General features: G+C 43.2%; 1 protein-coding gene across 2 annotated transcripts in view; it reads right to left on the bottom strand.

Moving 5' to 3' along the window:
• CNNM2 (cyclin and CBS domain divalent metal cation transport mediator 2) overlaps positions 1-23,659 on the bottom strand; it is a 166,037-nt gene extending 142,378 nt beyond the window's left edge. For both annotated transcript variants that reach the window (XM_003825532.7, XM_034931394.4), the window contains exon 1: positions 21,042-23,659. In XM_003825532.7, the coding sequence (XP_003825580.2) occupies positions 21,042-22,662 (1,621 nt within the window). In that variant the 5' untranslated portion in view covers positions 22,663-23,659. The remainder of the gene's footprint in view (positions 1-21,041) is intronic.
• Between the last annotated feature and the right edge of the window lie 642 nt (positions 23,660-24,301).

The following is a 24,301-nucleotide window of genomic DNA, read 5'->3' as shown; positions in this document are numbered from 1 at the left end:
TGCTTGATGAAACAGACAATAAAGAAAGCCATCCTGGAAGTTTAATGATAATCAAAATAGACTGATTCATTCATGAATTTAAAATGTATTTCTAGGCTGGGCGCAATGGCTCACACATTCTGTATCACCCAGATACAGAATGGAAAAGAGTATAAATTTATATGTAATCCCAACCCTTTGGGAGGCCAAGGCAGGTGGATCACTTGAGGTCAGGAGTTTGTGACCAGCCTGGACAACATAGTGTGAAACCCCATCTCTACTAAAAATATAAAAATTTGGCCAGGCGTGATGGCAGGCACCTGTAATCCCAACTACCTGGGAGGCTGAGGCAGGAAAATCACTTGAACCCTGGAGGTGGAGGTTTCAGTGAGCCAAGATCGTGCCACTGCACTCCAGCCTGGGTGACAGAACGAGACTCCATCTCAAAAAAATAATAATAAAATAAGGACCAGGCGCGGTGGCTCACACCTGTAATCCCAGCACTTTAGGAGGCCAAGGAGGGCGGATCACGAGGTCAGGAGATCAAGACCATCCTGGCTAACACGGTGAAACCCTGTCTCTACTAAAAATACAAAAAATTAGCCAGGCATGGTGGCAGGCACCTGTAGTCCCAGCTACTTGGGAGGCTGAGACAGGAGAATGGTGTGAACCCGGGAGGCGGAGCTTGCAGTGAGCCGAGATTGCGCCACTGCACTCCAGCCTGGGTGACAGAGTGAGACTCCATCTCAAAAAATAAATAAATAAAATAAAATAAAACAAAATGTATTTCCGGAGCACCCAAAACATAATAAGCACAAATAAGAGGGGCTAAGGGCTGGCACTGTAGCAGTGGGAATGGAGAGAAAACAAAAAGTAAAAGATGCGTTTTCAAAACAGATCAATTATGTTTGATAACAATATACAGAGGGGAGGCCAGGTGCAGTGGCTCACACCTGTAATCCCAATACCTTGGAAGGCCAAGGCAGGCAGATCACTTGAGGTCAGGAGTTCGAGACCAGCCTGGCCAACATGGTAAAACCCCACATCTACTAAAAATAAAAATTTTTTAAAAAGAAGATACAGAATGGAAAAGAGTATAAATTCATATGTACTTCAAGTTACCTGAGAGCAGGAAATCTGTCTAATTCCTCTTTGGCCGTCTCCTACATGGCGTTTTTTTTGTTTTTTTTGTTTTTGTTGTTGTTGTTGTTGTTGTTTGTTTGTTTTTTGAGATGGAGACTCACCCTGTCGCCCAGGCTGGAGTGCAGTGGCGCGATCTCTCCACCTCCTGGGTTCAAGCGATTCTCCTGCCTCAGCCTCCCGAGTAGCTGGGATTACAGGTGTGCGCCACGCCCAGCTGATTTTTGTATTTTTAGTAGAGACGGTGTTTCACCATGTTGGTCATGCTGATCTTGAACTCCTGACCTCAGGTGATTCGTCCATACCAAAGTGCTGGGATTACAGGCATGAGCCACCGCGCCTGGCCGCCAGTTCTTTATTATGATGCTAAATACATGCTTATGGATTAAAGATGAGTCAAAGAAAGTCTTCTCAAGATGGAAAAAGAACATGGAAGGAGACACAAGGACAAAATCTTGGGGACTGCTCAATTAGAAATGGAAGGGAAAATCAAGAACCTAAAAAGAAAAAGGAAGCAGTCAGAGAAACAGCAGGAGCCAACCTGGAGAAAAGAGTGGTCCTCACCTACAGCTAAAAACAGTAAAGGAGCCAAGCAAGAGAGGAAAGGTAACAACCAAGATGTAGATGTGGCAATAAAAGAAGTCATGGGTTGTAACTGTTTGAAACAAGATTGTAGAGGATTAAAGATGGCAAGGAAAAGGAAGTAACTAGCTATTCTTGAAGAAATCTTGCAGTAAAAAGAGAAAGGAAAAATAGACAGCTAATGATCCCCTAAGACATAGAACTCTGCCAGAAATTAGCCTCTGATCCTGCACTGAAGCTAAGTAAGCCTTAAGGAAATATTTACAACCTTCAACCTGGCTGGGATCCTCAAACAACTAGGCAGGTTGAATGAATACAGGAAAGATCCTACCTACACCATGTCTGAAAAAGGCAGCAAATCTTCAAATTTGCTACTCATACCTGGTTTGGTAAGTGGCTTTGGGAGGTCACAGATAAAGTAATAACTGCTGACTTTTTGGATATTTAGGTAATGTGAGATAAATCAGCTTAAATCAACTAAAGGCCTTTGTCTGCTTCTTTATTTTAGTCTCCATAACTCCTATTAGAGGCTCTCCTCAAATATTCAGAGATCTATCGCTGTCCATTCATATTTCAGAGGAAAGCATTAAAATGCTGGCTGGAAGTTCTGTGTCAACTGATGATCTTCACTCTACAGTAATCAGGTCAAAACGCTGGTATATTTTTAATATCAAGGAACTCAGTAAAAATTAAATTTATTTGTCTAATAGGCATAGGACTATTTAAGAGCAATGCCATCTGTAAGTAAAGGAAACATCGATTTCTCTCCCTAAAATGTTTAATTTTCTTAGAAAGTTGGCTAAAGGAGTAGAGGTGTTGTCTTTTTTTTTTTTTTTTTTTTTTTTTGAGACAGGGTCTCACTCTGTCACTCAGGCTGGAGTGCAGTGGCGCAATCCCATCTAACTGCAGCCTCTACTTCCCAGGCTCAAGCAATCCCCCTACTTCAGCCTCCCGAGTAGCCGGCATGACAGGCGTGTGCCACCATGCTCAGCTAATTTTTTCTTTTTTTTTTCATTTTTTGAGATAGAGTGTTGCTCTGTCACCCAGGCTGGAGTGCAGTGGCACAATCTTGGCTCACTGCAAGCTCCACTTCCTGGGTTCAAGCAATTCCCCTGCCTCAGCCTCTCGAGTAGCTGGGATTACAGGTGCCCACCACCATGCCCAGCTAATTTTTGTTTTGTTTTTTTTTTTTTTTTTTAGAAGAGATGGGGTTTCACCATGTTGGCCAGGCTGGTCTTGAACTCTTGATCTTGAGCAATCCACCCGCCTCGGCCTCCCAGAGTGCTGGGATTACAGGTATGTGCCACTGCACCCGGCCTAATTTTTTAATTTTTTTGTAGAGATGAGGTCTCACTATGTTGCCCAGGCTGGTCTCAAACTCCTGGGCTCAAGCCATCCTCCCACTGGGCCTCCCAAAGTGCTGGGATTATAGGCGTGAGTCACTGCGCCCCACACATTGTCATTATTTTATGTCATTTTAACAGACTTTAGTAAAGGCACCTAAATGATAGCTAACTTATCCTATAGTTAAATTAAACGTTTCTGGGGTTGGGTGCAGTGGCTCATGCCTATACTCCCAACACTTTGGGAAGCCAAGGTGGGAGGATTGTTTGAGCCCAATAGTTTGAGACCAGCCTGGGCAACACAGGGAGAGCCTGTCTCTACCAAAAAAAAAAAAAAAAAAAAAGTTTCTGTATACATCCAGAAAAAGAAAGAAAGAAAATCACATCTGTTTATCTGTCTGAGAATATGTACGTTTTAGGAGTATAATCAAACCAAATATTTGATCTTGTCTTGATCAAAGCTAAAAGGTCTTTTTATTTTAGCAAAATGTGTAAGATATACATTTTGTAGGCTTAATAGTCTGGAAACTATTAACTGAGCTTCAAGCACAGGTGGTTCAGAACACTCCTTTTATCTTTTTGTCTCCTTTTAATAATCAAGACTAAATTTACAGTGATTATTTATTTAGACAAAAGGAAGCACCAGTTTCCAAAACCATCATGTCCCCAAATAAGAGGTATCTTGGGATTATAGCTTTATTTAAAAGTACAGATCTAGTTGGAACCCAACTACCTAACAAAACATTTTTTTTTTTTTTTTGGAGATGGGGTCTCGCTATTTTGCCCAGGCTGGGCTTGAACTTGCTATCTTCCTACCTCAGCCTCAAGAGTAGCTGGGATCATGGGGCACACGCCACCCTGCTGGCTTTTACCAAACTTTTATTTAATCAGGGCTATCATGTAAGTATAAAAAAGTTTCATTCCAGGCAGACTACATACAAATCTAAACAAACTGGATTTTTGTCACCTATTAACATGTTTTGAAAACAAATGTAACCCAAAAGCCTAAATTCCCTTATTTCTCACACAAAATGAATCTTACTAAGCTGTCACGTGTGTACTCACACACATTACGGGCTTTAAAATACTACTCATCTTTCACCCCAAACAGTAAGGATCATAATGAGGAGGAAAAAATGGCATAAATGACAGCACAGCTGCACTATAGATAAAATATTCCACATTCTCCAAGAAAAAATACCTGTGAGTTTCATCTAAATACATTTCAATTCCGTACCTCAATGAGTGGTTCAGGTTACAAAACTTGCACTTTATTTTGATGGATTTGGTTTCCCCCAAACATTACAAAATACATGCTTTAAAAAGAAAAACTTGGAGCAACACAGAAAAACATACTTCCTCCCCTAAACCCACCACATCAAAAGACAGTCACTGTTGGTTAATATTTTGGTAAATGTTCTTCTAGTTGTTGCAGGTTAATGTATGTATATATGAACAAGCAAATAAAAACAAAAAAGAGCAAAACTAAGCAGAAGATGGTCCACACAATATGATTAAAAGAGTATTTTAGCCAATTGACTTGTTTCCAGCAGAATCTCACCCCTCTCCACACCCAATCTCCCCCACCCCCATTGCACCAAAAAAAAAAAAAAAAAAGCAAAGAGTTTCATTTTGTCTCTTCTGTTTACCTGGAACCCCAAACCCTCAAGGATCAGACTGATGATAGCAAGATGAAAAGCAATGACTAAAAGGTAGGGTTTTTTCTCTGCTTAGTTATCAACTCTACAGAGATGAAATTATTCCTGCCAAACCTTACATCAAGGAGGTACACTAGTGACTAAAGGAAATAATCTTGAAAGAGATAAGAAAGCATGCTATCTTGTTCTAGTTGTTTTTAGTTTTAATTTTACCTCTGAAGACCTGCTCAAATATTTCCATCTCTTGAATGATTCTGAGGACTGTCTAAACCCAAACGCCACTCCGCAGAGGCTCCGAGTTGAGTCAGCACATTGTTTCTATGATTGCAGATGGGCAAATGGAAAAACTGAGGCTTTGCACACTCCCATAAAGATCAGATGATGCCCTCAATCTGTCTTTGCTAGCATGGGAAAACATTCTCCCTCTCAGATTACCAGCCCCCTACCCCCACAGCACCAAAAAAAAAAACAAAAAAACAAACAAACAAAAAAACACCATAGAGTTTCATTTTGTCTCTTCTGGTTACCTGGAACCCAAAAACCTCAAGGATTATAGTGCTAGGCCGGGCGTGGCATTTCATATCGTAATCCCAACACTTTAGGAGTCCAAGGTGGAAGGACTGCTTGAGGCCAGGAGTTAAAGACCAGCCTGGGCAACATAGCGAGACTTTGCCTTCTACAAAAAAAAAAAAAAAAAAAAAAAGCCAGGTGCAGTGGAGTGTGCCTGTGATCACAGCTATTTGGCAGGCTGAGGCGGGAGGATCACTTGAGCGCTGCTAGTCAACCAGGGCTGCAGTGAGCTGTGATTGTGTCACTGCACTCCATCCTGGGCAATAGAGCAAGACCCTGTCTCCAAAAAAAAAAAAAAAAAATTTTTTTTAAAGGACCATACTGCTCATAGCAGTAAGAAATGCAGAGTAACAGAAGTCAGGGTTTCTTCTAGTCTTTGCAAATAAAACCAAAGAAGACCCTTGATAAATTGATGTGGAGAAGAAAGATACTACAAAAGTTTTTTTTGAGATGAGGTCTCCTCTGTTGCTCAGACTGGATTGCAGAGGTGTGATCATGGCTCACTGTAGCCTCGACCTCCTGGCTCAAGTGATCCTCCCACCTCAACCCCCCAAGTAGCTAAGACCACAGGTGTGCACCACCACACCCATTTTCTTTTTATTTTCTGTAGAGGCAGGGTCTCCCAATATTGTCTAGGCTGGTCTTGAATTCCTGGACTCAAGCAATCCTCCCACCTCCCAAAGTTAGTGCTAGGATTACAGGCCACCATGTCTGGCCCAAAGTCTTTTTTTTTTTTTTTTTTTTTTTGAGATGGAGTCTCGCTCTGTCACCCAGGCTGGAATGCAATGGCGCGGTCTCGGCTCACTGCAACCTCCACCTCCTGGGTTCAAGCAATTCTCCTGCCTTAGCCTCCCAAGTAGCTGGGATTACAGGTGCCCGCCACCATGCCCAGCTAATTTTTGTATTTTTGGTAGAGTCGGGGTTTCACCATCTTGGTCAGGCTGGTCTCGAACTCCTGACCTCAGGTGATTGGCCCTCCTCAGCCTCCCAAAGTGCTGGGATTACAGGCATGAGCCACCATGCCCAGCCCAAAATCATTTTTAAACTTTTTATTTTTAGATACAGGAGTCTTACTCTGTCACCTGGCTGGTGTACAGTGACACAATCATAGCTCGCTCACTGCAGCCTTGAACTCCCAGGCACAAGTGATCCTCCCACCTCAGCCTCCCAAGTAGCCAGGACTACAGGTGTGTGCCACAACACCTGGTTTACAAAAACATTTAGATATTAGCTAGTCTTTCTGTGCTTATCTCCAATCCCAAGTCCCTAGACTGATAAAAAGCCACTCTAAATAGTAGAAATAGATTTGGCCGGTGGCTCAGGCTGGGCGCGGTGGCTCATGCCTGTAATCCCAGCACTTTGGGAGGCCGAGGTGGGTGGATCATTTGAGGTCAGAAGTTCAAGACCAGCCTCGCCAACATGGTGAAACCTCACCTCTACTAAAAATACAAAAATTAGCCAGGTGTGGTGGCAGGCGCCTGTAGTCCCAGCTACTTGGGAGGCTGAGGCAGGAGAATCGCTTGAACCCAGGAGGCAGAGTTTGCAGTGAGCAGAGATCGCACCACAGCACTTGCACTCCAGCCTGGGCGACACAGCAAGGCTCTGTCTCAAAAAAAAAAGAAAGAAAGAAAGAAAGAAAGAAATAGACTTGCTTTTAAACTCCTAAGCTCCAGCCAGGCATATTTTTTGTCTTGACTGACATTTTATACAACCTATTTCTTCTTTTCCTATCTAATCTGGGATAGAAAACTTACTCTTTTATGGCAGGCATGGTGACTCATCCGTAATCCCAGTGTTTTGGGAGGCTGAGGCAGTAGGATTGCTTAAGGCCAGGAGTTCAAGATCAGCCTGGGCAACATAGCCAGACTCTGTCTCTCCAAAAAAAAAAAAAAAAGTTAAAATAAGCTGGGCACAGTGGCAGGAACCTATAGTCCTAGCTACCTGGGAGGCTGAGGTGGAAGGATCGCTTGTGCCCAGGGTTTGAGGCTGCAGTGAGTTATGACTGTACCACTGCAATCTGGTCTGGGCAATGGAGGGAGACCCTGTCACAAATACAAACAAAAACACAGAAGTGCCTGATGGTGTATATCTTCCCAATTCCATATCCGTTTCTTCCTGGACTAATACTTGATTTTGTGTCAGACAGTTAATATGTATTTATGTGCTAATGAGACCCTGTCTTAAAAAAAAATTTACTCTTTCCTATCAAATTTCCTAAATGACTGTCAATAACCAATTGTGGATATTTCAATATCTACATATAAAAGTGGCAAGTAAAAATCCCTACATTTTTTAAAGAAAAAACAAAATCCACTACAAGCAAATTAAAGAAGTAAATGTAAGATAACCTCAACAAACTCATGTTTTTTAAAAGCATTTTTCTATCTTAAGAACCATTTGTCACCTAACAAGTTCTGCAAGGTTGCAGGATAGAAGATCAACATACAAAAATCACTTGTATATCTATATACAAGCAATGAACAATCTGAAGATAACATTAATAAAACAATTCCATTTATAATAGCATCAAAAAATAAAATACTTAGGAATAAGTTTAACAAAAGGATTGCAAGCACACTGAAAACTACAAAACGTTGTTGAAGGAAATTAAAGAGGACCTAAATAAATGATATGACATCCCTGTTCATGGATGGAAGACTTTGTACTGTTAACATTGCAATACTCCTAAATTGATCTACAGATGCAATGCCCCTACGTAAATTCCAACTGCCTTTTTTTGCAGAAATGGGCAAGTTGATCCCTGAAAAATTCACATGGAAATGCAAGGAATCCTGACAGCCAAAACAATCTTGACAAGGAAGAATGAAGTTGGAGGATTCAAACTTTCTAATTTCAAAACTTATTACAAAGCTGCAGTAATCAAAACAGTGTAGTACTGACATAAAATTAAAGATCAGTGGAACAGATCTTAAGGTTCAGAAGTAAACTCTCAAATGTATGGCCAATTTTTTTTTTTTTTTTTTTGAGACAGAGTCTTGCTCTGTCACCCAGCCTGGAGTGCAGTGGTGCAATCTCAGCTCATTGCAACCTTGACCTCTTGGGTTAAAGCGATTCTCCTGCCTCAGCCTCCTCATCAGCTGGGACTACAGGCATGCGCCACCACACTGGCTAATTTTTGTATTTTTAGTAGAGACGGGGTTTCACCATGTTGGCCAGGCTGGTCTTGAACTCCTGACCTCAAGTGATCCACCTGCCTCAGCCTCCCAAGGTTCCGGGATTACAGGCGTGAGCCACCGTGCCTGGTTACCAATTGATTTTTGACAAGTATGTCAAGACAATTCAATGGAGAAAGAATAGTATTTTCAACAGACAGTACTGGGACAACTGAATAGCCACATGCAAAACAATAAAGTTGGACCCATCCCTCACACCATATATAAAAACTCAAAATGGATTAATGACTTAAATGAAAGAGCTAAAACTATAAAACTCTTAGAAGAAAACATAGGCATAAATCTTTGTGACCTTGGATTAGGCAATGGTTTCTTAGCTATGACACCAAAAGCATAAGCAACAAAAGAAAAAAAATAGGGCTGGTTGCAGTGGCTCACACCTGTAATCCCAGCACTTTGGGAGGCCAAGGCTGGAGGATCGGTTGAGGCCAGGAATTCAAGACCACCCTAGGCACATAGCAAAACCCCGTTGCTCAAAAAATGAGTTAAAAAAAAAAAAGAAAAAAAGACAAGTTGGACTCAATCAAAATTAAAACCTTTTTCTGCTTCAAAGGTCACTACCAAGAAAGTAAAAAGACGACATATAGCATGGGAGAAAAATATTTGCAAATCATATATCTGACAAGTGACTAGTATCCAGAATATAAAAAGAACTCTTACAACTCAACAATAAAAAGACAAATAACCCAAGTTAAAAATGGGCAAAAGAACTGCATAGACATTTCTCCAAAGACATAGAAATGGCCAGTAAGCACGTGAAGAGATGCCCAACTTCATTAGTCATTAAGGAAATGCAAATCAAAACCACGATGAGATACCACTTCTCACTAGGATGCCTTTCTTTTTTTTTTTTTTTTTTTTAACAATAACAAGTGCTGGTGAGGATGCTGGAGAAATTAGAACCTTCATACATTATTCATGGGAATGTCAAATGGTGCAGCCACTTTGAAAAACAGTTTGGCAGTTTCTCAAAAAGTTAATAGAATTACCATATGATCCAGCAATTCTATTCCCGTGTATATATCCAAGAGAGTTAGAAATATATGTCCATGGCCGGGCGCTGTGACTCACGCCTGTAATCCCAGCACTTTGGGAGGCCAAGGCGGATGGATCACCTGAGGAAGAAAATTCAAGACCAGCCTGACCAACATGGAGAAACCCCGTCTCTACTAAAAATACAAAATTAGCCGGCCGTGGTGGTGCATGCCTGTAATCCCAGCTACCTGGGAGGCTGAGGCAGGAGAATCACTTGAACCCGGGAAGGCGGAGGTTGCGGTGAGGTGAGATCGCACCATTGCACTACAGCCTGGGCAACAAGAGTGAAACTCTGTCTCGAAAAAAAAAAAAAAAGAAAGAAGGAAATACATGTCCACACTCTTAACATTAAAAGATTAACACCTGGCCTAACAGAAGGGCTTCTGAGACCCTGCTCCAGCTCTATGGCCAACTTGCAATAGGTTGGTTTTCTGTGCCTTTAGTATTGCTCATTATTTAAAACATCCTTCATGAAGACATACCAAGCAGGGGCACTGAGGCAGAAGCCCAGTACAGACCAATGGAAGGAAGGTAGTTGTGACTCACACACTTTTAAGTTGCTCAGAACTCACCCCAATAACATGCCCAAACTAAATCACAGTCCTACTCTATGAGACCACTGAACTATCTTCAGACTAGAATGGGATTTGTCAAGAATGCAACATGCACACCAATGTTCATAGAATCATTATTAATAGGCAAAAAGTGGAAACAATCGAAATGCCCATCAACTGATGAGTGGATAAACAACATGTGGTATATCTATAGAACTGAATATTTGGCCGTAAAAAGGAATGAAATACTGATACATGCTACAACATGGATGAACCTTGAAAACATGTTAAATGAAAGAAGCCAGCCACAAAAGGCCACATTTCATTTACATGTTATATGAAATGTCCAGAATAAGCTAATCCATACAGACAGTAAATTAGTTGCCAGTGACTAGGGGGAACAGAAAATGAGAAGTGACTGCAAAGAGGTATGGAGTTTCTTTCGGGGTGATGAAAATGTTCTGGAAGTAGACAGTAGTAATGACTGCACAACCTTGTGAACATACCAAAAAGCATCAAATCACATACTTTAAAAGGGTGAATTTTAAGATATGTGAATTATATCTCAATTTTTAAAATTTTAAAAAAGAACCAACTGTTTCAGCAGTAAAATGTTCCTCAAGAGAAATGGAATGAGTTCCTTAATACGAGCAATGGTTAGTTTTCACAAGATCAGGATTCATAATGTTCTTAGCAGATTTGAATTTTTTCCAGGTATATCATGTACAAAGTTAACAAGGAGATTTTCACAAAGACTGGCTATGATCACCCCACCCTAATACATCAACTATTTTCATTTTTTCCACGTTACCTTCCAGTGTATACATATATATATTTTTTTGCATGTCTATATTCTGTGCAAATAATCAGTGCAAATTTTCCCATATTGCTATGTGGCTTTCAAGATTATCACTGAATGGTTGGAAATAGTTCACATTTATAATTTTCTTAACTCTTTCTCCTCCACTCCTTGCCTTGAAGTGTTAGATATTTACTTCCAATTTTTCACTGTTTCTAGATAACGCTGCAACACACATACAACATAAAAAGCTAACATAGCTCTTTTCTTCTCTTGGATCACTGAATTAAGATTTCCAGGGGAAAAAAATACTAAATCATTTTTATGACACCTAGTTGCCTTCCAAAATCATTATAAATTTACACTGCTATAAGCAATACAAACTTGCTATATTAGGCATTACCATTTTTTATACTTTTAATGCAATCAGTGTTAAAATATTTTATCTTTTTTGATCTTCCTTTAGTCTTAAAAGTCTTTGGTTATTCAAGGGCTTCCAAAATCCACAAGCACTTGCTTTTAAAATGCATGCCGATGTTCACAGCAGCATTATTCATAATAGCCAAAAAGTGGAAACTGTCTAAATGTCTATCAATGGATGAGCGGATAAACAACTCAAAAGACTTGTTGTCTTTTTCAGTTGCTTATGATTAAAGAAAATGAAGAATTATTTTAAAACACAGTATTCTTACTCTAAGGAAAGTAGAACCTATAATAAATTGTTCTGTTTTCCTTAAAAATATATATGCATGTAGTCACCTTGTCAACTGCTAGGAAAATAACAAAGCTTAGGATTCAATCACAACAAAAAGGAAAAGAAAAAACCTACAATAATTAGTCACTTTTTTTTTTTTTTTTAAAGACATGATCTTGCTCTGTCACCCAGGCTGGAATGCAGTAGTACAATCACAGCTCATTGCAGCCTCAAACTCCTAGATTCAAGCAATCCTTCTGCCTCAGCTTTCCTAAAAGCTTCCTAAAGTGCTGGGATTACAGACATGAGCCACTGCACCCAGCCTAGCCACTTTTTTTTTTCTTTTTTTGAGACAGAGTCTCGCTCTGTCGCACAGGTGGAGTACAGTGGCATGATCTCGGCTCACTGCAACCTCAGCCCCCTGGGTTCAAGCAATTCTCCCACCGCAGCCTCCTAAGTAGCTGGGACTACAGGCACATGCCACCACGCCCGGCTAATTTTTGTATTTTTAGTGGAGACTGGGTTTCACCATGTTGGCCATGCTAGTCTTGAACTCCTGACCTCAAGTGATCCACCCACCTAGGCCTCCCAAAGTGCTGGGATTACAGGCATGAGCCACCACGCCCAGCCAGCCTAGCCACTTTTAGATTTCAACACCAATAATAATTATAAGGACACATGCTAAAATGTCTCTCTTGACTATCAGGCTCCAGTCAAGAGAATGACCAAGAACAATTGCTATGGTTTGAATGTGTCCTCTCGAAATTTCATGTTGACACTTAATCCCCACAGTAGTGATATTAAGAGGTGGGGCCTTTGGGGGAAGTGATTAAGCCATGGGGACTCTGAACCAGCGCCTCATACAAGTGCTGGAGGGAACTAGCTTAGGCCCTTTTCACCTTCCATTTCTCTGCTATGTGAGGATGCCATATGAATGCTCTCACCAGACGCCAGTGCCAGTGTCTTGATCTTGGACTTCCCAGCCTCTAGAACTGAGAAATAAATTTTTTTTTTTTTTTTTTTTTTGAGACAGAGTTTCACTCTTGTTGCCCGGGCTGGAGTGCAGTGGCGCAATCCCGGCTCACTGCAACCTCCACCTCATGGGTTCAAGAGATTCTCCTCCCTCAGCCTCCTGAGTAGCTGGAATTACAGGCGCCCACCACCACAGCTGGCTAATTTTTTGTGTTTTTAGTAGAGACAGGGTTTCATCATGTTGGCCAGGCTGGTGATCTTAACTCAGGTGATCCACCCGCCTCGGCCTCCCAAAGTGCAGGGATTACAAGCATGAGCCACAATGCCCGGCCACCTTCTATTATTTTTAAGTTACCCAGTCTGTGGTATTTTGTTACAGCAGCACAAACAGACTAAGATAACAACCAAGAGCCTACAGAAAGAATTGTTATAATAAAAATACTGGTTAAGCACAAAGTGCCAGGTACTGTTAGAAACATTTATATATTTATTAGTACAATAATTCTTACTAAGTACCATATGAGTTAGAAAATATCCCCATTTTACTTTGAAAAAAACTTAGGCTTAAAGAGGATAAGTTACTTGTCCAAAACAGATCCAGGAAGAGCACATTGTTCTTAACCTTTGCATTAACAGATGCTATCCTCCCCACAGCATGTGAATTCAAAAAGAAGCACTCCCACCTCGGAATGACAGCAAGGGAGGGTTAAATAGGATGACACGAAGATCTCACCATCCATTACAGCAGTGTTTATGTTCAGTCATAGCACTAATGTAACACAGGGAGAGGGTTTGGCATCCCCATTATCCATCAACATCTAAGCTAGACTACAAACCTCTAGTTCTTCCTTCCAAAGCCTGCCACCACCCCCTCCTTTTTTTTTTGAGACAGAGTCTCACTCTGTCGTCCAGTGACGTGATCTCAGCTCACGGCAACCTCCGCCACCTAAGTTCAAGTGATTCTCCTGTCTCAGCCTCCCAAGAAGCTGGGAATTCAAGCACCCACCACCACGCACAGCTAATTTTTCTGTATTTTTATTAGAAACGGGGTTTCACCATGGTGGCCAGACTAGTCTGGAACTCCTGACCTCAAGTGATCCACCTCCCTGGGCCTCCCAAAGTGCCGGGATTACAGGCATGAGCCACCACGCCCAGCCAATTGCCACCCCTTTTTATCCCTCTGTATAGACATCCTAGAGTTGCCAATGTCTGTGATGTTGAAAGAAAGAATGCTTCTTATTGTCTCTTCTTTTCAGTGTTGGTATGATTTGGGGTTTCTTGTTTGTGTGTTCTGAGAAAAACAAAAAGAGATGAAAAGACAATACTTTAAAAAACTGTATTCAATCCTAGTGATCCACTTCCACATGTTTGAGTTTAATAGTACTCTTTATATGTCAAGCAAATCTTAATGAATTGAAAGTTTACTGTCAATAACATATACATACACACATATATATATTTAGAGAAAAGGGCTCATTTGAAAAATATATACCACTTTATAAGTAACTACGCATCTAATTACACTCTACAGGTTTGCTCTTAAAAGTTTATGTAAGGTTGGGTGTGGTGGCTCACGCTTGTAAACATAAAATTTTATATTGAAAATAAAAGCAGGGGTCAGGCATGGTGTCTCATGCTTGTAATCCCAGCACTTCAGGAGGCCGAGGAAGGCAGATCACTTGAGCCCAGGAGTTCAAGATCACCCTGGACAACATGGCATGACCTCGTTTCTACTAAAAATACAAAAAAAATTAGCCGGGCATGGCAGCGGGTGCCTGTAATCCCAGCTTCTCGGGAAGCTGAGGCAGGAGAATGGCATGAGCCCAGGAGGTGGAGCTTGCAGTGAGCCGATATCGTGCCACTGCACTCCAGCCTGGGCAACAGTGCGAGACTCCATCTCAAAAAAAAAAAAAAAATACAAAAATTAGCTGGGTGTGGTGGCACACGCCTGTGGTCCCAGGTACTCTGGAGGCTGAGATGGGAGGATCACTCGAACCTGGGAGGTCAAGGCTGCAGTGAGCTATGCTAGCTAGCACCACTGCATTCCAGCCTGGGTGACAGAGCAAGACCCTGTTTTGAAAATAAATAAGTAAAAGCAGGAAAACCCACAGAACAGTTCAGTCTGTTTTGTGGGTTTTCTTGGTTGATGATATTTTAAATTGTATTTAGATTTGCTAATAATTAAAATTAACCAGCCCCTCACAATGGTTAAGAATGCTTCAGGAAAGATAGTGTGTAATCCCCATAAAAACCAAGAGAAAACGCAGACAAGTTCCTTTCCCGCTTCATCCAGCTCCTACTTAGTCAGGGCTGGTATTTAACTAGGGTCTCTCCTCACCTAAATGTCTATGCTCAGACTTCGGTGATCCTAGTAACGCAATAACTTCTACAAATAAGCATGATTCTCTGTGAGAATTTCACTTATATTATTTGTTAAAACTTGGGAGGTGTGTGGTACAGAGGGTACACAAATGCACGAATAGGACATGGGCTTCAAATGCTTTGATGAACATTTCCATGGAAATTTTACAGATCTGTATGTACTGTGAACAGAAATGAAAAGTCAAGGAAGCTTCACCCCCACAGTCCTAACCAAATCCAATCATCATTACTCTCACAGAAGAAATAATCAATGAGAAAACAAATCATTAAAGGATATCCAAAATAAGCTAAGTCAAATAGAACATCTTATATTTAATTACCTGAGGCTTCAAATAACCTCGGTATCAACACTCATTTCCTAAAATACCCTCCTAGTCTAACCACAACAAAGTAAAAAACTCAGTTAAACTAAGATAAAAATAAAACATAAAATTAAATAAAAATGAGCTCACAAACTTGGACTTATTTTCTATATAATAAAATGCTTGTCAAAAATTGCTTGAATCCAGGGTGTCTAAGATATTGACAGGAAAATCACGAGACCAATAAAAACCAACGGTAACACTCACTATTTGTTTTTTCAATGATGCTGCTACCTTCATCTCTGAATAACTTGGGACCAGAAGACCAGCCTGCTGGAGCAGGAAGAACTCCAATCTAGAAGTCAGGGACATGGGATCTAGTTCAGTTGATGCTACTAGCTAGGTAGGTGGCCCTAAATAGGTCATTTACTTTGTTTTTTCTCTTTCTCAGGGTTTACTTTCCTTAATCAAGGGGCTGACTAGACCAGTTTTTCCTAAACTCACATAACCATAAGAAGTACCCCAGGGAAACTGTAAACGACATGGATTCCAAAAGCTCTTTCCCAATTCAGAGGTCTCTGGGTGAGGCCTAATACCTTACTCTTATTAAGTGACCCAAGTAAATCTTTTTTTTTTTTTTTTTTTTGAGATGGAGTTTCGCTCTTGTTGCCCAGACTGGAATGCAATGGTGCGATCTCAGTTCACCACAGCCTCCGCCTCCCGGGTTCAAGCAATTCTCCTGCCTCAGCCTCCCGAGTAGTTGGGATTACAGGCATGTGCCACCATGCCCGGCTAACTTTGTATTTTCAGTAGAGACAAGGTCTCTCCATGTTGGTCAGGCTGGTCTTGAATTCCCTTCCTCAGGTGATCCGCCCGTCTCAGCCTCCCAAAGTGCCTGGATTACAGGCGTGAGCCACCGCACCCAGCCCCAAGTAAATCTTATCATCAGGTAAATCTGGCAAACACTGGACTAGATAATCCTCAAGCTGCCTGCCTTCCAGCTCTGATTCTGTATTATCTGGATATTTCATAATAGTGTTCTAAAAACACACAAAATTACAATCATTTAATGTATGTTACTGCACAAAAATAAATGTACAACATCATGAAAACAAATATATCAGCTCCCGGTGACACCATTCATACCTTTAAACACTAATAAAAACATCTTCTGGCCAGGCATGGTGGCATGCACCTGTAATCCCAGCACCTTGGAAGGCTCAGATGGGAGGATTGCTTGAGGCCAGGAGTTCAAGACCAGCCTGGGCAACATAGCAAGACCCTAACAAATACGTATAAAATAATTTAAAAAAAAAAAACAACTTCCTAGATTCAAGGCAAATACAACACTTAATTTGGTGAGAAAAAAATGTGTTTAATATTAAGCTCTCAGTATATTAATATGGAGAGATTTGCTGAGTTATAGGAAGAAATTACCTAATATCTTAGGTGAAAACTGTACAGTGCATTCTTTCCTTGAAGAACAACATTATCTGGTGATCCCACCTGTTCCTAAGAAAAAGCTAGAAAAGAGGCTGGCTAAGTCCCTAGCAGCTGTAAATAGCATGCTCTGCAATACTGGAATGCAACTGTTATAAAGCTAAAAGAAAAACAATGAAACAGTAACTGGTTACAAATTCTTCAAATGCACCTCAGCATAGACAACTTGGTGGCCCAATCTTTTGTGAGGACGGTTTTGTCAGGTGAATGGAGAGCCTCTAACATGCTTTCCACACACAAAGGTGGCAGCCTTTCATTTTGCTTTTCCTTCCCCTACACTACATTGCTCTAGTTTTTCTAAAATTCTCATAATCCTCTAGCGGTATTTACTGAATTTATTCTCTTATTTAGACTTGTAAGTAACTACAAAACTAACACACACAAAAAAAGAGAAAGGTTCCTTGCATGGAATACAGAGAGCAGAGTTGTGTAAAGGATGCTCATTAGCAACCAGTTATACAGACAGATTCAAAAATGTAAATAAAAACCAAGATTAAAACACAAAACTGAGTTTGACCAATTACTATGTGTCCCTTGCAACAGAAACAGATAAGAAACCAATAGTGAAACATGATTACATAATTTAGCTATGGGAAAAACAGCTGTAGAGCAGCCCATGGAAGAAGCACATTAGTACAGCACATTGTTAGTACAAAACTTTCCAAAATGAATCTTGATGCTGGATATGCAAATGCTGTCAACACAATTCTTTAGACTTAGGATCACACAGGCCAAAAAACTGATTTGTTTTAATGGCAAAAAAGGGGACACCAGTTGTTATGCACAACACCACAGAAGCACTGGGTTTAAAGCCATATATATGTTTAAACACATTTTTTTTCTATTGCCCAACAGGCTCTGAGGCAGTGTTGAGACAAAAGACTAAACCTCACACTCAGTAAAATAGAAATGTCAAACCAGGATCAAGGAGAGCAGCATAAGAGAGAGGTTAAGAGAGCAGGTTCTGGTGTCACAAAGACCTAAGTTAAAACCCCAAGGCACAAATTACTGTGTGACCTTGAACAAATCATTTCACCCAAGTCAATTTCCTCATTTGTAAAATGGAGATAATACTTCATTCAGCCATTGTGAGATTTAAACAAGGTGATTCATATAAAGCCCCAGCCCCTGTACCTGGCACAGAATACATAGGTAAGTAATAATCATCACCATCATCATGATCAAACTGTAAAATTAGCACAATTACTGTCTCAAATAAAGCCAAGAGTTTCCTGGTAGCCAGAGAAAAAAGACAATCACAGTTCGAATCCAGCCTGGGCAACACAGTGAGACCTTGTCTCTTGGGGAAAAAAAAAAGGAAGAAGAAAGAAGACATTCACATATACTAATATAAAGGTGGCTTTTCTTCCCACATTCAGAACATTCTATTTCCTCCTCCTTAATAAAGAACAACTCAGACTAATTCTCTACAGCTATATACAGGAAAGTCTTCAATACAGAAGTTCTTAATTAGGAAGGACAATTTTGTTTCTTTTTTTTTTTTTTTGAGACAGGGTCTTTGTCCCCAAGGCTGTAGTGCAATGGCACCATCTCAGCTCATTGCAATCTCTGCCTCCCAGGCTCAAGGAATCCTCCCACCTCAGGCCTCCCAAGGAGCTGGGACCACAGGCACACACCACCACGCCCAGCTAATTTTTGTATTTTTTGTAGGGACGGGGTGTCACCAGGTAGCCCAGGCTAGTCTCGAACTCTTGGGCTCAAGCCATCTGCCCACCTTGGCCTCCCAAAGTGCTGGGATTACGGGCATGAGCCACCATGCCTAGCCAAAAGGATAATTTTCAATGAGATCTGGATTTATGATCTAACTGGTCTGGGGAGTTACAGTTGGTATTGTTGGGGTTGTTTGTTTTGTTTTGGGTTTTCTTTTGTAAATGAGGAATTTAGGAGAGAGGTAGAGGAAGAAAAAGTCTTCGAACCATTCAATACGCCGTTATTCAGTAGAGAAAAATAAAAGGTTGATTGTTAACACTGTCATAATTGATTTAGAAAATGAAGACATGAAAATCAGGTAAAATGTTTTAACTCAGACATAAAAAAAAGAACCAATATAACTGACAGTAAGGTTAAAGTAACCAAACTGATAATAAAAAAAAAAATCCAAGAAAGGGAAGGTGAAAAAATCAATTATTCCCATAGTTTAAGTAACAAATATCCATTCTGTCCTTTTAAGATCATGGCTTAAATTTCCCATTTGCAACCAACTATCTTTGCCTGCTCTTCCGAATATGCCACTAGCTTGAATGTATGCCTTTAATTTGGACTATCTTCTTAACCAAATACATCATTCTAGTTAAAGACAAAAATTAAATCTTGTGCATTACTATTTTTCTAGAATTCATAGGGAAATATTAGTAATTCCATCATTTAAAGAATACATTTCAAAAAAATACTGAGTGGTAATTCTGAAGGAAAAACAGCTCCTCATGAAAATAAATCCATCATAGAAAAATTGTTCAAGGTCAATCAAGCACAAATTTCAAAATAATACGAATTTTGAAATTTTGAGTAAGGGCAGCATTAAGGAGCTGTGAGGTGAAAAACTAAATTCTCAAGGTAAAAAGATACAGAAGTGAAGAAAAGACTTCAGCAAGAAGTACAAACTAGTGTTATCAATTCATGAGTAAATGTGCAAAATTCTAAGTAATAAAAAACTCATGCAATAGATCATCTGTATCAATATTGGGAAATTTAGCAACAGAAAGACTTTCAGGGGCATTTCCAAACATCCCAATATATCTTTCTGTATTACAGATATTACTGCAAAATGAAAGAAGTTAGATGCTCTAATTAACAACTTAGTGGTGAAAGAATGACACCCCCAAAAGAAGCTATGTCACCTAGAGATACTGGACATTTTCTTTTTACTATTTAAGAAACCAGAAGAACCTCCTTCTGCTTTTAAATGCAAATTTACCAATCTTCAAAGCACATTCTGCCCTGTTCCTTTACATAAAACTTACTACAATGTGATCCTTTTCTAGAGAGGACATCATTCAACCGGAAAAATGGCATTAGGACAACCATACACTCTTTGAGTATGTTCAGATCATCACATCCAGTGAGCTGTCACCAGGTACATATCACCTTTTTCAGAGGAGAGACTACTACCAGTGATCAAAATTCTATTTGAAGAAGGAAAACTTGGTTTTGAGGACTATCAGGTCACGAAAGGTTACATACACATTTCAATACCTGCACATGCCCTAGCATCTTAATAATTCAAAAACTCAGCATCCCTTGGTTTTCAAATAACACTATTTACTGGAAACATTCAGAACTTCAATAATAATAGTACAAGTTGCTATTTACCTGTTCATTATATGGTCAAACGAACAAATATAAATGATGTACTGTATAAGCACCTTGGAACGGTGAGAGTTGACGGAGACATACTTCAACTTAATGTATCGGATGATCAAGGTGGAAAAAAAGAACACGTTAAACTGAAAGAGTCAAGAAATAAATAAGCCCCAATAGAGGGATTCATCCCACTGTTAAAGGTTCAAGCTTTCTGCCAAAATCACACTTGGTTTGGGCAACTGTAACTGTTGTCAGATAAATGTAAACAAATAGTGAAGAAGGCTACGGGACATACAGCCTCTTCACAAAAGGCTGGCTAACCTCTAATCTTTCCAAGTTACATATTAATAACTTTAATTTAAAACAACAACAACAACTCTTTTCTAGCTAAGAGAAGTCACATCCAAAATGGGTGATTTTTTTTGGCGATACTTAGTTTACCCCACCCCTTACCCTCAAAGGCAGACCTCAATCTTCCCCACAAGTTGCCAGGCAAGCAGGAACAGAAGCTATAGAAAATGTACTTCGATCTTTGAAAGGCCAGTGTGGATGTTTAAGGAGGAGAAAAAGGACTGCACTGGGTTTACAAAAGCTAGTTACATGTTTTCCAAATGCCTGTGATTAAAGTCCACCAAATGGCATGGCATCAGCCAGCCCCTACCTTCACCTACTCACTGAGAACCCAGACAATGAAGGCGGCAGACCCCTCAAGAACAGAGGCCCACACACGGGACAAAAAAAAAAAAAAGTGTCATGCACAGAAATTACACAGCCTGCTTTTTGATAATGGGAAAAAGTAAGTGATGGCAATCTTGTGCTTTAAAATAACCTAGTAGCACTTACTAGTTCAATCCATCCCCAAATCCACGCCACCCTTTCAACTTTGCAATTAAGAGAGAGAAGGAGAAATCCCGGTCAACTCGCCTTGGGGGGTTGGTCTCAGGGTAGAGGACTCAAGTAGGGAGGAGGATGGAGAGAGAAAGAGCAAGCCAATGAAAGAGACCAAAATTTCCCACCTTTCTTAAATTCTTCCAGCATAGCGTCCAACTTGGTGTCATTGAAAACAAAGTGCAAGGGGTGGTTATAAAATTTGGTGATGGTTTTCAGGGGGGTACAGTCATCGGGATCCACGAAGGCCAAGTCTTTGACAAACAGCAGGTCCACGATATTGGAGCGCTCCCCTTCAAACACTGGAATGCGGGTGTAGCCGCTCTCCATGATCTCAGACATGGTGTTGAAGTCCAGGATGGCTTCGCCGGTGATCATGAAGCAGTCCCGGAGTGGGGTCATCACGTCCTCCACCGTCTTGGTGCGGAGCTCCAGCGCCCCTTGGATGATGTTCAGCTCCTCCTTAACGAGGTCGTTGTAGGGATCGGTGACCCGGAGCATCTCCAGCAGTTTTTCCCGGTTATAGACGGTGCCTATCTCCTGGCCCAGGACGCAGTCCAGCAGCTTGCTGACCGGGTAGGAAGCGGGGAAGGTCATCATCATGAAAAACTTGGTGAGGAAGATGGTGTTGGCCCCCACAGCCAGGCCGTGCCGGGAGCAGATGGCCTGGGGCACGATCTCTCCGAAGATGACGATACCGATGGTGGAGACTACCACGGCCACGAGGCCCGAGCCGGCGATGTCGTCGAGCAGGATGGTGAGCGTGGTGTTGACCAGCACGTTGCCCAGCAGCAGTGAGCACAGCAGGTAGTTGCCCTGCCTGCGCACCGGCTCGATGCGCTTGGCGTAATTCTTCTCCTTCTCCGTGCCGCAGTTCTGCACGATGCGCAGCTCCATCGGGTCCAGGGCCATGAGCCCCAGGTTGAGGCCGCTGAACATGCCCGACAGGCACAGCAGCAGCGAAATGAAGATCACCTGCAGCCAGAAGGGCAGCAGGAACTTCTTCTCTTCGCCTACGATCATCTTGGTGTCCTCGCCGTCGTGGTAAATCCAGGTGGTCTCGGCCCACGGGGGCGGCGGGAGCCCGGCTACCCCCGAGCCACCCTTGCCCCCGACGGCGCCACCCGTGGACCCCGAGCCGCCGGCGCCCAGGGCGGGCGTGGAGAGCGACGTGCACAGGTAATAGGACTTGCTCTTCTCCATCTTGCGTAGCGGTTTGATCTCGATCTCGATGATGCCCGAGGTGCGGCGGTTGAGAATGATGTGGGGCAAGATGATGATGTCTGAGGTGCGGATGCCGCAGCGCTGGGGGCCGCTGTCCGGCTCTGGCGGCGCGGGGCCCCCCAGCCCGCGCTCCCCCGGGCTGTGGCGCCGCCGCTCGTGCTCGGTGAAGGCGATGCGGGACCACGTCTCGTTATTGATGTTCTGCCCGTACACCCGCAGCTTGACCCGGGTCCGTTCGCTCACCCGCAGCGCCCCCCCTTCCATGAACGACACGTCGTTCGTGTCCTCCAGTCGCAGCCCGATGATCACCGTCTCCTCATTCTCGCCCACCGCTGCGCAGCCGCCCGCACCGCAGCAGCAGCTCAGCAGGAGCAGCGGCAGCAGCCGCCCCGCAGCCGCCTGCAGGATCCCCCGGCCGCGGGCGCTGAGGCTGCGGCGCGCCGCCATCTTCCAAGTGGGCAGTGCGGCGGCTGCCTGCCCGCCCGCCATCTTTACTTTGGGTTCACAAGCGCCACAGCCAATCATAGGGTGGCTGCTCCAGCTGCGGCTTCATCCTTTCCACCCGGCGGCGCGAGCGCAGGTACCGGCCCCTGGGCGAGACTGCAACGGAGCGTCCGCGGCCAGTGCTCAGCAGTTCGCCTCCCTGACTGACACTGACTCGACCTCAGCCAGCTGAGGAACCCCCTGGCTCGCGGGAGGGAAAGAGGGAGGGAGAGGAGCGCCGGCTGCTCCCGCGAGAGGCAGGCCGACCAGCCAATCACAAGCGGGTGCCCGCCCTCCCAGCCAGGGGGCTGGAATGGGGGCGTGACCGTGTGCCGCTCCGCGGACCAATGGCAAGGTAAGTGGGTGGGGCGACGAGAGCCACCGTCCCCGTCTGCACGCCAAGTTTCCAACTGAAAGGCGCGTGACTCTTGTGTATGTGCGAGGGGAGGGGGCGTGGCCATCTGGGACTCGAGAGCCAGTCAAAGATGAGAGCTGAAGGAAAAGGGGCGTGGCATCCGTCCTGCTGCCAATGGGAAGGAGCCGTCCCTGGGGCCCGCGCTCCCCAGGGGGCCCTGTAGTAGATCCCGGAGCCTGGACCGGCCGGGTTTGGACTAAAGCCCTGCGGCGCAAGGTGGCAGGTTCCCGGTGCACCTGTTACTGGCTCTCCAGTTCTCAATTCGTAGGCACAAAGCCGCGCGCCCTCCTGCCCCGGAAGCCCGAGAAGCCAACTAGAGGCGGCTTGGGATGCACACAGCCTAAAAAGCCGGGGCACCGGCCGCTCTCCCCAACTCCACCTGCGCGGCGCTCCGCCGGGGTAAGCGGCGTCGGTGGCCCCGGCACAGCTGCGGACCAGCAGTCCTCGCGCCTCGAGACTCCTAGGGTACGCGCTCTCTGCGGCTCGCGATCACGTGGCGCCACCTGCGGGCCGCATGAGCGCCCTGCAACGCTTTCCAGGTCGGCGGCGTACCCCAAAAGGTGTGCAGAAGTTACGGATGGAGCGGTCAGGGGGACAGTTCCCCAAGTTTCCTAGTCATAGAACCCCTACATATTATTGCTAGGAGTATATACTTCCTAGACCTTTTCCCATATTTACAGAGTGGGAAGGGCCCCGAATCTGTATTCCCAGCAGGAATTCAGGCAAGTTAAGGAAATGGGAGGGGGCAAGCATCCTAAACAGACCCACAGAGGCTCATTCTTAATCACACTGACCAAACTCTGCTAGGGTCTTAGGTCACTCAAGAGCAAAAAGTTCTGGAAACCTAGCTCCCCAGTACTCCCAACGTCACCTGGAGGTGACGAGGTAGCAGAGTAGCTGCCAAATTGGTCTTTTCCTTGAAACTTAAAACATTCAGGCCGGGCGTTGGTGGCTCACGCTTGTAATCCCAGTACTTTGGGAGGCCGAGGCGGGCGGAGCATGAGGTCAGGAGATCGTAGACCACGGTGAAACCCCGTCTCTACTAAAAATACAAAAAATTAACCGGGCATGGTGGCGGGCGCCTGTAGTCCCAGCTACTCGGAGAGGCTGAGGCAGGAGAATGGCGTGAACCCGGGAGGCGGAGCTTGCAGTGAGCCGAGATCGCGCCACTGCACTCCAGCCTGGGTGACACAGGGAGACTCCGTATCAAAAAAAAAGAAAGAAAAAAGAAGAAACTTAAAACATTCAAAATGTTTAATGTTTCTC

This window comes from Pan paniscus, chromosome 8, assembly GCF_029289425.2.
Source record: "Pan paniscus chromosome 8, NHGRI_mPanPan1-v2.0_pri, whole genome shotgun sequence".
Taxonomy (NCBI): Eukaryota; Metazoa; Chordata; class Mammalia; order Primates; family Hominidae; genus Pan; species Pan paniscus.
The sequence above is the reverse complement of the archived record's forward strand: the minus strand, read 5'-3'. Positions and strand labels throughout refer to the sequence as shown.